Source organism: Chelon labrosus, assembly GCF_963514085.1.
Source record: "Chelon labrosus genome assembly, chromosome: 7".
NCBI lineage: Eukaryota > Metazoa > Chordata > Actinopteri > Mugiliformes > Mugilidae > Chelon > Chelon labrosus.
Window position 1 is genome coordinate 8,601,176 of NC_140343.1, and position 19,485 is coordinate 8,620,660.

The 19,485-nt window shown below is 42.8% G+C and overlaps 1 protein-coding gene across 1 annotated transcript in view; it reads right to left on the bottom strand.

Moving 5' to 3' along the window:
- lrp8 (low density lipoprotein receptor-related protein 8, apolipoprotein e receptor) overlaps window positions 1-19,485 on the bottom strand; it is a gene marked incomplete at its 3' end in the record, with an annotated part of 164,864 nt that overhangs the window by 46,547 nt on the left and 98,832 nt on the right. Inside the window, exon 4 of the mRNA XM_084547835.1 lies at window positions 19,307-19,435. Within this exon, the coding sequence (XP_084403961.1) occupies window positions 19,307-19,435 (129 nt within the window). The remainder of the gene's footprint in view (window positions 1-19,306; window positions 19,436-19,485) is intronic.

Genomic DNA, 19,485 nt, shown 5'->3' on the forward strand with positions numbered 1-19,485 from the left:
AAATTTAGAGCTAATGAGCAAAGCGCAAATCCAGCACTTCCTCTTTTGCTCAAGAGCTTTTTGGCATCTGACTAGAGTGAGCTCAAACTGAAGGGTGCCATTTAAAACCCTTTTTTTTTTTTTGTGGCAGGAAATGCAGTAACTGTTTAAGACGAGATATGTGCTAAGTGTTTAAGCAGCGAGAGATAAAGACGCAAGAAAACATGGATAAGCTTGCCTCTCGGGAAAAACATACATTATGAATAATTCAAAAAAAGTAAACATCGCCCCAACCAAATGTGAGCCACTTAATAAATGAATCCACCCATTATTACTAAAACACAGCTGATAAACACGGTTCTGATCATATTTAGCAGATCGAGGGCATATGTGCGGCAGCAACATGTGAAAACGGGGGGTACGGTATAATGAGCAGAGTTGGGGCACAGCTGCAGGTGTCTGCTGCAGTGCAGACCCCCCCTCCCCCACCCCCCACTCCACTCCAGGAGTGTTTGTGTGTACTATTTGCATTTGTGTCTCCGCAGAAATACATGCAGAGACTGAATATGTACGTTCATGTTTGCCTTTGAAGTTCCCCCTCCCCTCACAATGAGTCAAGACAAAAATGATTAAGCGTTAAAAATACTGAAGCTTTTTATGTGTTCTGTTTAAGTGTGTGTTGTGTTTTTGTCTTGGCGAACTGTGCGTTTCCCCCTCTCTCCCTGTGTGGCATTATCCAGTTCCAGCCAGGTTGGACAAATGCATTAAAATCATGCGTTTGCAATAAACAAACCAACAAAAACAGAAAAAACCTCACTTGTCTTTTGAGGTAACGTTCCTCTCTTCGGGCAACCAACATAATCGCTTCACGCTCTCTCTCTCTCTCTTTCTCTTTCTTTTCTACCTACCCACACGGTGCGCCAAAGGGACTCATTATGATAATAGTCTATTGGATTCCCTGCTAGCTATTACTGCTAGCATGCTAATCATCCCCACTCAGATCCAAGTAATTTAATTAACATGAGCACATAAACAACATCAGCAGCAGCATCCTGGTGGAAACTCAGGTGGTTCGGGGGGGTCACGTAAGGTGTTTTGTGCAAACAGACACAGGGGCAAAGTTGTAAAGTGATTAAATCCAGAACTTTCCGTACGAATGCTAGGAAGCATTTTCGCTTCTAGAATGATGAACATATTTTGCTTCATCCCGGAGGGTGATAATGTGACATTATCAGTTGGAGGAAACGCCTTTTTTCCCGCTTTAAAGTGTTTTTTTGTTTGTTTTTTTAAACAGAAAAGCTTGGTCAGCCAGGTGTGTTGGCTATAAATAAAAAGCGAGGCTGGGATTAGATGCTCATTGTGGTTCCCGCTGGGACACAGAACAGCAAGACAGATAGCTTGTTTTCACTTTATTTCCAATACAGACTAGCAGGCGGCTTGCAATTGAGTTTAAAGTTCACAGGAATTAAACCCATTCTTCTAAGACTAGTTGTAACTTTAGGGAGGCAGCTGTTCAACCTGCATTTCAGCTTAGTTATTTGTTTTCGCCATAGACTGTATAACGATGGATGGTGGAACCAAAGCAAGTAGAGCTCCCCCTGGTGACTGGCTGCAGTATAGGTCATAAGCTCCACCTCTTCCATGATAGCAGATGGGACTTGGCCCAAACTAAAACACTAAAATACACGTCATTTTTGGTAGTTAATATAAAGTTGATGCATGTTCAAGTGTCAATTTATTGAATAGGATTCGTTTTAGTTAGTTATTTGACACTATAGAAACAGGATGTGACGTAATGGCGACAAGTACAGTGGAGGTAGAGCAGAGCTTAGCATTAATTAAACGAAATTAAAAGAAAACGCGAGTGAGTCCACTGGAAGTGTGGTCAGGTCATCGATATCGCAGCTCCGCGTGGCTCCAGTCTTGAACTCGAGGGATGGCGTTGCATGTATCCCTGGGAAACTAGCGTCAGTTTGGCCAATGCAAGGAAGTGGGGACGCATTCTCCATATTTATATACAGTCTATGTTTTTTGCACTCACAAAGCCCCTAGATACCACAACACTGAACACTGATTAATATGAAAACATGAACCAATATCCCTCACAGTATAGGCAAATGTGAAGTCGTAACAATACAGCATGTCAAGGCCTGTGACAGGTACATCAGGCGGTAATTGAACAACCAGTTGAGCTCTGAGTGACTTTGACAAGGGCCACACTGTTATGGCCAAACGACTAAGTTGGAGTATCTTTAAAAGAGTTGTCGGGTATGTAATTTGTTGGCTGCTACTGCCCAGCAGGAGAGTACCTGCCAGTGACTGAAAAGCCATGAATCAGCGTCAGGGTGTAGGAAGGATGTGCAGGGAGAAGTCTGATCCACAGTGGCTCTAGCTCGCAGCTTACAGGACTTAAAGGATCTGCTGCTGCCGTCTTTGGAGGCAGAAAGCGCAGGACCTTCAAAGAGTCGGTGCCTTTCGAAAGTCGGAGCTGTTTTGGAAGCGTGCCGGTGAGATCGTTGTTGGGATATCTTCTGTTATTGACTGTATTCCATCAGAATACAGGTATTGTCACTGAAAATGTCTCGCTATCTTATGACCCAATTTCCCATAAACTACTACTTTCTGGGAGGATAATGCTTCCTGTCCAGAATCCCCAGCTCTGTCTGTGCATGTTATTTTTTTGTGGTATTTTCACATTAAAATCCAAGTTTAAAACACCACACAGAAACCTTTTGATATTGATATTTGCCAGATTGTCCACTTATGAACAGAAATTTACTGAAATACTACATTTAGCATCTTTCAGGAATGAAACATGCCAACATTTTGTGCATTTGTATATTTAGATAAGAAGATTCTGATGTTCGACAAACCCATTCTAGATACAACAATGGTCATTAACTACTATCCTCAACAACAAAAAGAACAAGGAATCCTGCAACAGATGGTCTGGTCTCTACATAGTTCTCATCTCAACATCATGGAGCCGGTGTGGGATTACCCAAGTTTACAGAAGACCATGTGACAGTTTAAATCCACAGAAGAACTGAGGCAACTTCTCCGCAACAATATATCTGCAAAATCTCCTGTTCTCTGTGCTCTGAATGAAGTTACTTCATCGATAAAAAGTATTCATGCATTAGTTGTAAAGCCGTTTTCCCGGCGCTGTTTAGCATACTGGCCATTTTTCACCGTGAATCTACACAGAGCGTTAGAGGCTCAATCCCTCGCTCCTATCACCTGCATGCGTCTAAGCTGGCACGCACCGAGGAGGCTTTGGTCGATCAGTCACTTCGCCGGCTTCTCGGTTAACTCGGGCCTAAGCCAATTCTCGGGGAAAAATGGACGGGAGGCAATCGAAAAGGAGACAGGTGCTCAAAGGATCACATGGGGCGGTAGATCCATTGAAAGATGTGACAGCAGAAATGTTTTTCCTCACAAAAAGGAACCCATTCCCAGAACAGCGTGCAGTGTAGATTTAGTAGCAGATAAAGGCAGAGAGATGGTCTACACAGTATATGGTAGAGTCAACGAACTCTGTAATCAACCCATTGCAATGTAATTCAAAAATGGCATATGCGAAAATGAAACGGGAATATCTCAGATGTCCGAAATTCTAACAAAACTACTTCATCGTAGGATTTAAAAAAATATACGCTGAGAGGAATCAGATTGGGTAACAGAGCTGGAACCCTGAGTGTTAATTGAACACATCCATCCAATGGATCATTCTACCAATTACAATTTTAAATAGGTAATCAGTAATCTGTTCCTGATTACATCTTGACGGTCACCTTCCCCACAGTAGGTGATTGTGTTTAACTTGGGGTCAAAGCTTTCTATCCATCCTTCCCCAGACCCTCCGCTGGACAGCTAATAGATGGAGCAGAGAGATAGGGCACAGCTCATTGACCTTGATCTGAAGGACAATTGAACTCCCTTCCAGCATGCAGAAGCAAAAACGCGTACACACACAGAAGGAAAGACGCGCAGTCTCGGCTAAAACACACATAGCCACACACGCATACAAGCTGAAAATCCAAGCAAATGCTGTGCACATACACCAGGCACACACACATGCACACACACACACATGAACACACACACTTCACAGCTTTTTTTCTACGTGTCACTGGGTTTAATGTTTCTGGAGCGAGGAATCCAATCAGACTCCGGTCCAACATGTCAGGCACTGAGCCGTGGTGTGGGAGCACGCTCATGAGCGCGCACAATTGCGCCCACGCAGACACACGCTTGTCTGCAAACCTCGGCTCACCAGGTGCGCAAGCACAAAAGCATGCCCGAAGATCACAGATCAGCTCTTAACAACCAGATATAGGAATAAAATATTTACTTCGCCGCTCGCTCTATAAAAGGCGGCATTTAACGGAACAGGAACGACACACACTGGCTCCACAATCTACTCGAAACAGACAGCAACACCTGAAGGCATTTTAGGGAGAGTAGACTTAATGGGCCGTATAGCAGACGAGCAACATGTTCATCTCCTCTGTGGAATATCAATATGGATGCCTTATCTTTCCCACGACAGCATCGTCGTTGGAAAACAAATCCGGTTTGAGTCGAGCATGCCTTTCACTGTCAGGTACATGAGAGTAATTGCAAACAAGTCACCATCAATATTCATGAGGATTTATAGCATAAAAAATACAAAAAAAAGGGAGAATTGTGTATTCAGTTATTTAATATTTACTAAAAAGCCTAAGGCTATACCAGAGGTGATCAAACTTTTTTCACTGAGAGACACATACGGAAAAATATACAAAGGGCCGGGCCACTCAGGGGAGGTATATCGGCAAATTAATGCAGGTAAATAATGCTTGATATACGATAATGCTCGATATATACGATAAAAACTCACCGACATCACGGCTTTTCATTACAGGGTATTCATTTATTTTGTTACTAAAAGAGTTCATTCACAAAACAGCCGCTTTAGATTGTTTCTTAGTCAGGATGATGGGTGGTGTGTTGTGAGGGGCATCGGGGGAGGCAGGTATATTTGTAAGTAAGATTTATTAACACCTGAACACTGTGGAATATATCTTAAACTCACTGTTACTTGTAACAGTTTTGTACTCAGCGGGAACAGTGACGCTTTGGACTGAACGAAGGTTGGGAGGGCAGGAGTAAGTTTGGTGTTTGAGATGCAAAGGACATCACAGAGATAGCTGCTGGTCATTCTCAGCCTTTCTTAATCTACTTTACTGTAATGCAAAGTAAGCTATAGTCAACTTCCCGGCGTCGCTGGAATCCGTGTTTTCATCGCATACAATCGACAAGTCTTCAACTTGCCGGACAACTGTTTTTCTAGACTTTCTTTCCTTTTTTTTCCAGGCACATTATTTCTGCGACTTTAGTGAAGCACGAAAGTCGGTCGAGCCGCTAGCGCCACCTACTGTTACAACTAAATAGTACGATACAGTCAAGTTCAAGTTCCATGAGTGGGACCATATACCATTATATGTTTGGTACAATTAACAATGGACCTAGTGCCCACACAAAATACACCCATCAGCCACAACATTAAAACCACTGACACGAGAAGTAAATACCATTGACCATCCTTGTGACAATCCAATGTTCTGCTGGGAAACTTCTGGACCTGGCATTCATTCGTGTGGATGTTACTTAGACACGTACCACCCACCTAGACCAGACCAGGCACCCCCAACCCATAGCAATGACACTCCTTAATGAAGATGCAGCCTAACACAGGCACACACACAAGAACAGTTTAGGAACAACTAAAAAAAAAACATGTTGACCTGGCCTCCAAATTCACTAGATCCCAAACTGATCAAGTATCTGTAGGATGATCCACAGAGGCCCCTCCCCTCAAGCTATTATAGGACCCAAAGGTCCCCACTAACAACATTCTGTTGCCAGACACCACAGGACACCCTCAGAAGGACCATGTCCATTCTCTGATGAGTCAAAACTGTTTTGGAAGAACAAGGGAGACGGACACAATAGTAGGAAGGTGGTCATAATGTTATGCCTGATTGGTGTACATATGTACTGCCCTGTACAAAAGTTTCGGGTGATGCATAAAATCAGGAAGGCATTTGACAAAAGTGTATTCTCCTGCTGGTTGAAGGGTAACTGTAGACCGGTGTTGCATGACATGTCACTTTGTCTTCTCCATTCACCGTTGAAACCCACCCACCTCACGAAAACAAAGGCAAATGTCATGCACACAAAAAAAACGGAAAAAAAAAAACAAAGTAAATGTCCTTTCCAGCAAAAAAAACTCAGCCCTTTATCATCAAATGCGAAGTGGAGCGACGGTGATGCATCCTATATTTAACCTGTATGTTATTTGCAAATTATTACAGGGACTCTCTGTCCACGTGTCACTAACAATCGCTGACCTACTTCATCATTCTTGCTGCAGGGTCACAAGAAGCACGGCGTTTAAGTTAAAATCAGGGCACAATTACTTGATAACGCCTCCTTTTAGGGACCACCAGTGAACTAAAATTATAGGGTGCCAATTTTTGAGATTGCACAGAGGTAAAATTGAAATTACAAGGCGCACAAATGAAAAATCAGACTTTTTCTTGCACTCCACAACCCCACAGCACTCAAGACAGATCTTCGCGTATCAAGCCGTATCAAGCCAGTGTTTTTTCGGACTGGTATCTAATGTAGCATTTGCTATGTATCAGGCACCATTACCCATGATATCATTAAAACAGCACACCATCAGAGGAAGAAGACTGCCCGAGGCGCCGGCTTCCCCGCATCTGTAAAAAGATGGTTGTGTGTTGCCCAGGTTTAGAAATGTTAAGCCGCCACTTATTCTGGGTCTAAGTGCTGAGGAGTAGAGGAGAAAAGGCGAGGGGGACAGAAGATAGAGGGAGCAGTTTTAGATAATACTTTTGATGCAACACATTGTGCAGGAGTGTGCCCGTGGAGTATGTGTGCGAGTTAAAGGCAGACATCGACAACTTGACATGCAGTCGCTCTCCGGGGGTTCACCCAAAGTGTTTATCAGTGCTTTGGCTATATTAGACCTCTGAAGCATTGGCACAGAAGGATAGCAGCACACACGCACACACACAGAGACACACACACTGGTGACAACCAGACGAGCAGGCCCTAAGCTCTCAGCCCTTCAACTTGCTGTAACATAAAAGTGATCCTCTTTTCCTAACGGACTAGACAGTGAAGGGGAGATGAAATTCAGAATAGATTTATCACTGACTGACAAACAGAAGGCAGCTTCAGAGGAAATTCACTTTCCAACTGCCTGGCCAAATGGGGTTTAACCGGCACAGAGCAGACACTACATGTTTGGAGCGCTGGCGGGGAAACGACTTCTCACGTGTCAGTCATCTCCTTGCAGTAAGCTTTAATCATGCTGTACATACAGTAATGCAATCCAACTGTGTAGTCCGGAATGACACAAAAACATGTGTGTTCTGGTGATCCCACAGTAGTTTGGAGAAGAATGGAGTCAAAATAAATTTTTAGGATAAAGGTTTCCAAGTAACGACCATTGCTTCAACTGAATATTTCAGTAACGTACACAAATATTTCTTTAAAAGAGACTATTTCTGTCAATAAAGTGGTCAAACTCATCTCCAACTGTCATCCTCTTCCAAATGGAGACCTTCTGTTCACTTTCTGCTGGTTAGACTGTCTTTGCTCAGGGCTGGTGATCCCAAAATAGTTTGGAAAATAGTTTAAAAAATAAATTTTTTTAGGATAAAGGTTTCCCCAACAACGACCAATGTTTGGACTAAATATTTCAGTAATGTATGCACATATTTCTTTAAAATTGAATATTTTAAGTGGTTAAACTCCTGTCTGATTGAGGCTCAGACAAACCTAGGTTTGTGTGTGGTATCAGACGACAGCATGACCGCAGTAGCAACCGCAATACCAGGAACAATGAAGTAATAAATCTGAACAAATCACAAAAAGCACCAGCAAAGCACTGCGAATTCATCTCCACTGTTACCCTCTTCCAAATGGAGACCTTCTGCTCACCTGTGCCGGTTAGACTGTCTTTGCTCGGAGTAAAAACACGTCAAACTGAGTGTGAAAAACCACCGAAAATAAGGCCTTGATGTAGCGTGGCAGCAGAGCCGGGGGAATCCAAGCGAAATGGCAGCTTAGATGAAGAGAAAAATGGTACAACATTCGCCGAGAGACCGTCTCTGTGTAACCTGATTGGTGTACACCAGGGAAAGACTTTTCTTAACCACCCTCATGATGAGTGGGGACCACGGGGATTGCACAAACACGGAGCACACTGAACACACACACACACACACAACGCAGACAGTATACTGAAAAGAACAGGATATTTCAACAGCTCAATCACTTTGACACCTGACAGCTACATAGAATTAAATACTAAGTGCGTCACAAACAATCACAGCAGATTAAATGTGTATGCGTGCAGGAGGCGTGTGATGAATGTCCTTGTGAGTCCCTTTATACTTATAGGCTCGTGTAATGACATAGTGCTTATTGTCATAAAATTACACATAAAATGTGACATGCTCAACGCTCCATTGTCAAAGCTCCTCGCAGTCTTGAATCTAATCAGTATCCTCACCACCTCCCATGCACGCGCACACAATACACATGTATACGGACGTGGCTGCTTGTCTGAAAAATAATTGTATTCCCTCCCATAGTAAATCTATGAATACATTAAAAACAGGTCACTGCGATTAACTGTCATGATTGCATCTCCACAATACACACACCAGCATGCATTTTACCAGGAATGCTGCATAGTAATGACATAATTACCATCTTAGACAGCAGAACAGAGATGCTGTTTGTCATATATGATTAGTCAGCTACAGAGTAGGAAAGTGTCTTTACCCATGATGCAAAGTGTCCAAAAACTGTGTAACAGGCTCCGACACGACTAGAAATCCACAGTTGCTGCTGCTAGACATGTCTCTGCTGCAAAAGGTCAGCAATGACTAACCTTACGTGAAAGGGAAATTTGAAAGATAGGGTAATGTATACAAAAAAACTAGCGCACGCAAGGTGAATGTGTTTCAACTTAAATTTAAAAAATAAAATGAAAAATATCACAATCTTAATTGCAAAGCCATAAGACTCTTGTACCAAGATGAGAAAAAGGGAGAGGGTCTAAATAAGAAATGCTTAAAGGGATCCACAGAAGAACTGAGAGAAGAACTCTGCAGTCCCCTATGAGGATGTACAAGGTAAGTGGTTATAGATAATGGATGGAATGGCCAAGTTGTTAACATCATGTGTACAGAAATATAGCGGGCATGAGAAACTCTAACCCAAATTTGGCAAAAGTTACACACAAATAGTGGGAACCCGGTCTGAACATCTGTCCCTGAAAAGTGTCACTCCCGTTCACACCTTGTGACTGGAATCTCTGGCCATTACTGAGTAGTTGGAGTACCAATCATTGGAGAAAGAACAGGTAAGGATCTGGTTGTTATCCAAACACGTTAAAGAAAGGCAATTACACTTGTAGACTTTCTTGAAGACGTTTCGCCACTCCGAATACCTTCTTCAGTTCTAAGGGGCTGGTGGGGGAGTCGAGGTTTAAATAGGAACATCAGTGGGCATTACCCATCAGTCAGAGGCTCCAGTCTTGGGGTGTGAATGTGGGTTAAACTTCTTGGGTTACGGAAGTTAAGACTGTAATGTAAGCTGGTGGCAGATTATATCTCAGTTATCCAGTTGTTAGAGACCCTTGCTGTGTGAGTTTCAGGTGGGCACCACTCACAGATGTTCCTGATGAAACCCAAACTTCCAACCAGTCATTTAGAACTGAAGAAGCTACTTGGATCAGTGGCAAAACATCTTCAAGAAACCATACAAGTCCAGTTTTCCTTGTTTCAGCTTTGTTTTTTGGATATATCATAACCTTGATGACTTCGCAGATTGTTGCTTAAATTAAGCACGCAAAGGCCCAAATAGTAGGCAGTCGCAGAAATTTTAGCATAATGCACGGTTTATACTTCTGCGTCAATTTGACGCCGTAGCTACGACATCAGCCCAGACACCGTAGCCTGACACGCACCTCCCCAGAAATGTAACTACCGCAACGCTGTCCGCAAGATTAGTCGACTTGGTAGTAGCGCATTTCCGCTTCAGTATTTCCGGCTGCTTCTCCAGCTCCGCAGTTTTTGGAATTGGTTGTTGTGGATCAATAAAGATGGAATCGAGGGAAGGTTAACTGAGGAGGTTTGGAGATACAAACGTTTGCAGGACTCGTTTTTGGTAAAATTTTGCCGAAAGTTTCAGTCGCCATTGTTGAAGGTGAAGCAGGAAGTAAAAACAAAAAATTAAGGCAAAAAAAGACGCAGCGGCGACTAGTGTTTTGGTGGTGTTCTTACAGAGCGAGCCAGACTGACGCACCGGCGTAGGCTACGTGCGTAGGGTACATCGTCCACCTCCGGCAGTACCTTAAATGAGCCTTAACAATATGAGGCAGTACACATTTCTGTTCGCTATGGAGAGGCTATTGAAATGAAATAAAATTAAAACACTACAGAAGTACAATCTGTTCAAAACAAAAACAAAGGCATGCTATGAAATGGTAATGAGGTGTTGTACCTGTTAAAAATCACAAGATGATCACATTTTAGTGGCAACTGCACATAAAACGGGCTGGTACATTAGTTTTACTGTGCAACAACAGGTGACCTGTTACTGCTTAAAGTGGGTAGCAGCCATTTATGCAGCACAGCATGTTTGTCATCTTTTCAAAAAGGCAGATTGAATTTAAATGGACAACCACATTAGGGGGGGATTTTAGATGGCTAGTTCACCGGTCCAGAAAGCAACCGAGTACAAATATCCTTCCTTTCTCACTCTTTCACAGTCTGTTTCATCACCCCCAGGTGGAGCCAAGATGCGTTTTAACCTTGGCCAATTTTCTGGACTCGCCGAACATCACCACGCGGTACCGAGGTGTGTGTGTGTGTATATGTAAAAAAAGAAAAACGACGAGGGTTGAGGAATGAGTAATGTTCTTAAAGCTAGCACAGGAGGAAAACAGTCTGCTTGAGTTTGAAGTGCAAGCGCCTCTGGGTGCCCAGTGAGCCTGTTTGCGTGGCGGCACTCCATTACATTACACCTACGCACTCGGCGAGAGCAGTCAAAGGATTATAAATGAAGGAGAGTGTAATGGGAAGAAGCACTCTGTGTCTACGCAGTCACCTCTTCTGGCGGAAAGGTGGGTGAAGCGAGATAAAAAGAGGCAAAACACATCAGCGCAACCGCACATTCTTGCGTGGCTGAACTCTTTTTTTTGTCTGCTTTGATCCGTTATCAAATAATGGAATCAAGTGTACATTAACTGTACAGCAACGTGGACTAAGGAAGCTACACTGTACGCGTTTTCGTGCGTGTTCAGTTCGACCTCCCTTTGTTCCTCCGCGCTGAAAGTATCAGGGCCTCTTTATAAGCTTGTTTATTAAGTCATGCCACTTTATTCACTCCCTTCCTTTTAATTCCCACCAGAATAACACACACACACACACCCTCCCTCCCTCCACCACCACTCTGCGCCCTGCTATAAAACACCAGCCAACATATCCCTGGTGGGCATCGATTCAGCAGCAGCTTGCTGTAATGTAACATAGCAGTAGAGGCTGATGTGAAAAGAGCAACAGGTCCCCAGAGTCTGGCTCCGTCTCCTAGTGCTACAGTCTCTCTCTCTCTCTCTTCACATCAGTGTTTCCCCTTTTTTCCAAGTCAACAAAGTGCTGTAAACGTTTGAGGAGCAAGCACCAGCATCGCAGAGAGAGAACAAATAAAATTCAAGTAGAGCAAAGCAAAGACTGAAAGAGACATGTTCAGCGGACATGCACCGATCAGGCGTTACATTATGACCACCTTCCTAATATTGTGTATGTCTCCCTTGTGCCTCCAAAACAGTTGTGACTCATCAGAGAATGGACATGGTCCTTCTGAGGGTGTCCTGTGGTGTCTGGCAACAGGATGTTGTATGTGGGGGGCTTTGTGTCCTATGGGTTGAGGGGAGGGGCCTCTGTGGATCATCCCACAGATACTTGATCAGTGAATTTGGAGGCCTTTTGCTGTTCTTCATGTTTTTTTTTTAGTTGTTCCTGAAGCGTTTTTGCGTGTGTGTCTGTGTCAGGCTGCCTCCTGCTGGGGATGGCTGCTGCCATCAAGGAGTGTCATTGCTATGAGGTGGGGGTGCCTGGTCTGGTCTAGGTGGGTGGAACATGTCTAAGTAACATCCACATGAATGAATGCCAGGTCCAAAAGTAACCCAGCAGAACATTAAATTGCATTCACCATTGATGATCAGTGTTATTTACTTGACCTGTCAGTGGTCATAATGTTGTGGCTGGTCGATGTATATGCATGCATGCACAGACTGAAATGCCATCAAATGTACAACAAATTCCATTTTCTAGGTCATCTGCGTGTTAATGAACAAGAGATGTTGCAGTGTCAATCCAGTGCAGCAGTTCAGATTGCCCAAACCTGAAATCCCCTAAATGGCCACTTGAGTGATTCCCAGCAGAAACAAGTATCTTTACATCCCAGTAAAATTTATTTATTAATTCATCACAGGCGTATATTTGTGCATAATTAAGCGACTGGACGCTTTGAGTGACAGGCGGGTGCCGTCAGAGGTTGCTCGCCGTCTCTCACCCACTCGCGCTTCTTTGCCCACTTGTGAATCAGCCGGAGCCAAGGCGCCGTCCCGAGGTGGCGACAGCGAGAGCGGCCACGGCGAGCTTCAAACCCGCTCGTCGTTAAATCTGCCGGCGACGTCGAGGAGGGTTAATCGATTTAAACATCGACAGCGTGATGTGAGCCCGTACGTAAAGGCTCACTGTATGCATGAAATTTAAATAGCAGGATTAAGTGGGAGAGATGTAAAAGAAAAAGAAAAAAAAGGTAAATCTCTTATGGCTTGTGTATTAGAACACAGTGTTTTCATATAGCTCCAAAGATCAAAAAGCCTGGCTGACTGTGACAGAGCTAAGCTGCTCTTAATGCAGGGCGAGCACATATACAGTAAAAAAGAAATACTAGAGAGAGGGAATGAATGCAGTAAGCAGGAAAATAATGCAAAGCTACTGTGGATAAAAATGCACAGACAAGAAATACACTTCTTTCTATTCTAAAATTAAAACAAAACAAATTTAAAGGATATTTTGAGGAATTCATTCAATTCCTGACACACACCTTCTTGTTTCTTTCTTATAAATGCACTGAAATGTAAAGAGGAAACTGCACATAATCCTTTGAATGTCAATCATTTAAATCTACATGATCTTACTTCGTTTATGGGAATGTAAATCTATTGACTGGTGAGCAACGTTATAGGAGAGCTGGACCGTCCCTGTGATCTGTGCCTAAATACGCCTCACACACACGGGAATTTGCATAAGCGCACGGCCACGCGGCATTAAGCGGCGGAGGCCAATTCATTAAAAGTGTTAAGCGTTCATTGGCGAGGAGATAAATGACATTTTTAATCTGTGTTTTGCTTTAAAACTTTACTTAATGAGAAAATGCAATCACCGCATTCAGAAAACAAAGGGGGAGGCCATCATCCTCGAAAACACCCACTCTACCCAAACACTAAAAAATGATGTGTTACCTACGCACACACCCTGAAGCATGCAAACACAAAGCTTGCATTGGACGCGAGCCTAAATGAATGCAATTTCACATCGGCATAAATTAAAGGCTCGTAAACTTTCTTCAGAGCCCTCTTCTGAATGTAATAATGGGCCTCTCTTCCCGGATCCATGTTTTATTCAACGTTTGGATGTGCTCAATTAGCAGCTCTAATTAACGGTAGCTGCACTCCAACCGGAGCCGCCGACGGTGGGAGGGATGGAGAGAAGAGAGGCGGGGAGACCGGAGGTGGAGGAAGGTGGCGCGGACCGGTGAGGATTAGCAGCTGGAGGAAAGCAACAGATTTCAAAAGGGAGGTTTATGTTCGCAGACACATTTCCCCGCTACCCCGCAGCGTTTGTGCTCGAGCGTCTGGGGCCGATACAGCGTGCAGGCTCTGCTCCATGAACATTGTAATTTCAATACCCTGAATGAAAACATTCATCAACATGTCATTGCTAAACTAATTCAGCATGGAACACGAGCTCCCCGGAAAACCTGTGCATCCGTTGTTTAGTGACTCTCTCTATTGTCTTCACAAACACCTTAATGAGTGGGTTGCGGAAGTATTGGCACTGCCAGGAAGCCAGTCTGGCAGTGCTATTTATACATGACTCCAACAGCTGTTATCAGACTTCTTTGTCATGTAGCTTCTTTTTTTTTTGTTGTTGTTGTGTTTCTGGGACATCAGCTTTCCATAAATATTAAACGTAACAGCGATGACATGATCAGGTTTTCTATTACCCATAGTGAGTGTTGGTCTGATTTATCTTCAGACTTGTTCTGCTTTAAAGCGGCAGAGGCGGATTGATCTATCACTTTTACAACGTAGCGATGAAATATGTGTTTCTCACTTTTATTACTCTTCATCGTTATCTGAGGCTTACTATTTTAGATTTGTTATTTAAATATCAGATTTGATGGTTTATCGCTTTGTTCAAGAAATAGGTAAAAAAAAAAACTGAATAAAAACCTTGAAAATTGACTAGTGTTTGATGCTGGAAGTGATCTGTTATTCAGTAAAAAAAAAAAAAAAAGATGTATTTATTTATTTTAAAAACTGCGTAACATTATGACCACTTTCCTAATATTGTGTAGGTCTCCCCAGTTGCCTCCAAAACAGTTGTGACTCATCAGAGAATGGACATGGGTCTTCTGAGGGTGTCCTGTGGTGTCTGGCAACAGGATGTTGTTAGTGGGGGCCTTTGGGTCCTATGGGTTGAGGGGAGGGGCCTCTGTGGAACATCCCACAGATACTTGATCAGTTTGGGATCTAGTGAATTTGGAGGCCAGGCCAACACCTTGTGCTGTTCTTCATGTTATTTTTTAAGCTGGTCCTAAAGCATTTTTGAGTTGTGTGCCTGTGTCAGGCTGCATCCTGCTGGGGATGGCTGCTGCCATCAAGGAGTGTCATTGCGATGCGGTGGGGTGGGGGTGCCTGGTCAGGTCGAGGTGGGTGCTACATGTCTAAGTAACATCCACACGAATGCCAGGTCCAAAAGTTTCCCAGCAGAACACTGTGTTGTCACAAAAAAGTCAGTGTTATTTACTTCACCTGTCAGTGGTTTTAATGTTGTGGCTGATCGGTGTCTACACCAATATATTCAATATACACCACAACATAAACACATTTTCTTAGATTCACAAAATCTAAGCAAATGCTGCATGCTTTAAAATCATGTTGAACAAACTATCTAATGATTAAACTTTCTAAATATGCATGCCTGACAAAAATACTATCTTAATACATATATATTACATATATTGCACTAAAAGTGGTGAGTATGTTGCATGGCTACTGTTCATAGTCTGATTATCCCACCATTTTGTGCTTTAAATCAGTTTTTGTCCAAAAGTTTTGATGAAGAGTAAAAGACCAGAGCTAATGACTCCATTGTCTGGTGTTTGAAGTCAACTTTTATGACCGAACTCTGGTAACACGGGCCCTTTCAAACATGTCGGATTAACGTGTTAATATTCATCGTGTCATCTCTAAATGATAGATCAAAAGCTGATCTCTGCAGGTTATTATAACTGCAGGACTCCAGAAGCGCACGCACCTACACTCAAACCACATCGGGCAGGAAATCAATTACTATCAAGGCGGCTATGAAATATTTCACAGCTGCATTAACCACTTTTTCACCGCAATAAGTGATAGAGACGCACGTGTCAGACAGATGAAAGGTAATGGGGAAAAAAAAATATATGGTCCGTGTCAATACACAGAAATTGAAAGAGAATAAAGAAGTAGGGGTGCAAAGCAGGGATGAGGAAGAAGAGAGAAGCAGAAATGTTACGTGACCAATGCCGCGGCAGCTCGGGTTGAGCAACTAAAACAACAGCGGCTGTTGTTTTCATTAGGTCATGGCCACCAACTCCCCAACGTGATCACTGAGCGCACCCACAGACAGAATGGAGATGAATGGACCGGCAGAGAGATGCCGAGAGAAACGGCGAATATATACAGAGAAGAAGATAAGTTGGGGCATGTTTCTATCCACCTGTCAAAAAAGATCAAGCAAATCTGTAGCGAGATTGTGATAAATTGCAGATTTCATGTGCTTGCATCAGTTGGATCGGCAAATACTAGAAATGAGCTTGCTCAGGACCGATAACATCTACACTTTGTAAGCCATAACCTTTGAAGAGTTGATAATTGGGCAGCTGATGAAGTTGTGATGAAGGCCACAAATGTGGCACAAATGTAATACTATTTTATGGATAGTATTGTTTTTCTTAGGTTTCAGTTGCCAAGTATTAAGCGTTGTCGGGAACATGTAAATTAAGTTGTAAGTTGTTAGTGGGGGCCTTTGAGGGGAGGGGCCTCTGTGGATCATCCCACAGATACTTGATCAGTTTGGGATGTGGTGAATTTGGAGGCCAGGTCAACACCTTGTGCTGTTTTTTGAGTTGTTCCTAAACCGTTTTTGTGCCTGTGTCAGGCTGCATCCTGCTGGGGATGGCTGCTGCCATCCAGGAGTGTCATTGCTATGGGGTGGGGGTGCCTGGTCTGGTCGAGGTGGGTGGTACAAGTCTAAGTAACATCCACATGAATAAATGCTGGGTCCAAAAGTTTCCCAGCAGAACAGTGAATTGTCACAAGATGGTCAATGTTTTTACTTCTCCTTTCAGTGGTCATAATGTTGTGGGATGCTAAAAATGGTAATGGCAAACTTACATACTAGCAACTGTCTGTGGTAAAAGGGTGACAGTCGACCACAATGAAACCCAACTCTACAGTGACGAAAATATATTTTTTTCGAGGTTTTAATGTTGTATGTAAAACTATGAGCATGTAGGAACACAATTCCTAAATATATAGCATTTAGTTATTTTAAACAAAATGTGGCAATGTGGCATATGATCCCTGGAGAGTTGACCCGTGTTGTTGCAAACCACAGGATCCCTCACTGGGAACACAGGATGATCAATGAAGAGGAAGCATCTGATGCTCTTTCACTGTGGCCGTATGACTGTTGGGATTACGAAATATTCAGGGCTTGAATGTGACGTGTTACAGTTAACGGCAGTAGCTCAATAAAATAAAATAAAATAAAATACATGTGGGTGGTTTTTTTTCTTTCTCAGATTACAAAGCCACTCCCTGGGGTCTCAAAAGTGAGGAGACGGCAGAACTCAAAATAATTTAAAAACGTCTCAGAACTATCTCTGTGATCGATAAAATTCATTAAAAAAACACTGAGAGAATTTAAGAAAAACTGGCTGTAATCTTACGGTACATGCTTGTGTGTGTGTGTGTGTGTGAGATTAGTTATTTATGAATGCACACACCCTTGTGCTTCACTTACAGCATGAGAATGTATGAATTTCAAAGTGCCTGAGGAATGTTGGCAATATTATGGAAATGCAATGCACACAAACGCAATTTTATAGATCTATCCCTGCGAGGACTCTCCCGTTCCACATTCACTTTCCACTTCGGCCTCTTGCACAAGTGGCCGACAATTGGCCAAAATGTCTTCACCTTCACTCCACTAAAACGCAAATCACTGACAGCCTGAAAGTCATTTTTTAGTTTTTTTTTTGCTCCTCACCCACACACAATGGATGTTCATACAGAAATTCAGAATTCAAAATACAGGTTGCGTAAAGGGCAACTCTTAAATCCAATCTATATTCTTGGAAAAGTGCTGCGCGTGCAAGTGTGTGCTTGTTTCAGGTTTAAAATCAATAACGCTGTAGGCCAGATGTTTATGCTGATGAAAATCAATGAGCCCTTTATCGCTTTGATATCAGTTTTAAGGATGTGGGCTAAGCAATGTGACAGCAGTGTATGTATGTACGTACAGTATGTATGCATAGCTATGGAAAAATGCGAGGCTGTTGCCGGTGAAGACATTGCATCGGCTGAAAATATTACCCAAAATGTGTTTTTACAAAGCCTCTGAAGAGCCTTGTCGATGTGCATTTGAAGGTTTTAAACAGCTCCTTTGATGCACCACAGAATAAATGTGTAAGCGAGACTCTTTCCCATCCGGCTACATTACAAAGTGGATGACTGAAGCAAACACGATGGGCCACAATTCACCAGCACAAAGACTGCGTGTGAGGATGTATTTTGGAACACGAATGCATCTATGTATGTGACCGCAGGGCAAACATGTGACACGGGGCACGCCTTGAAACATAAACTTGTAAGACACACACACACTAGCTATGCCTTCTGTATGACACATCTCAGAGTCGGCGGAGTGATCCGCTTCCAGATAATAGATCATCGGCCATGTACAAAGAGAAGATTACAGGGAAAGAAAACATGTATAAGTAAACAAAGACTTCCTGGTTGCGCTTAAGGTCAGGTTTCAATGTGGAAATCAACCCAGGTGACATTTAAAAAGAGTAAAGAAACCCTAGCTGATTGGGTACAAGCTATATATCCCCACTTTTAACATTATTTTATTATCCGTTTTATAGATTACGTGACATTTAGCTTTTTTATTTTTTTTACACTGTTGCCCATAAAGTTGGAATAATTTTGTTTTCAGACACATTCTGAGTTTTCAGAACATATACACTTTATCTATCAAGCATAGGTCACATTGTCCCAGTCATTTTATGAGAAGATGTAAAAAAACACAATATTCTAACTTTTATTCCAATCACAGCCCCTTTATTTTTGTCTCTTTAAAAATAATAATTCAAGTTCTTCGTTCGCACAAGACAAATGCTGTACGCCATAAAAGTACATTTTATGAGTGAACCCTGATCTGTCAGATGAACTTCTTAATATTCATCGCTTCGTCTCCCAAAATAGCAGATCAAAAGCTGATCACTGCAGGTTATTATAACAGCGGGACGTCTACGACGCACACGTATGCACTCAAACTGCAGACGGGAAATCAATTATCATCAAGATATTTTTTTTTTTGCATAGAGACAGATGAAAGGTATTATTAGGAAAATATGCTCTTTGATTCTTGTCTGTGTCAACACACAGAATAAAAGAGACTTTAAAAGGTATAGGTGCGAAGAAAGGATAGAAATAAGATATATAAAGGACTACGGGGCTTTGATTGGGCGTCTTTCTATATAATTTCATGTCAAATACACGATTTATTTAATGAGCGAGCATGCAGTAAGCAAAAAAATACTGCATTCTGTTCTCTTTCCTTTTTCTTCCCCATCCATTCAACATTGCCAGGACCCGCCGCAGACTCACCTGCAGCGCACTGCTCCTCGTCCGCCCCGTTCTCGCAGTCCCTCTCGCCGTCGCATCGCCATGACAACGAGACACATTTGCTGGCAGCCCCTCCACAATCAAACTTCTCCGGTGGGCAAGTCTGCCGGCCTGTTGCGAAGGGACAGGGGTGGAAAAAAAGAAAGAAAAGAAGGAAAACA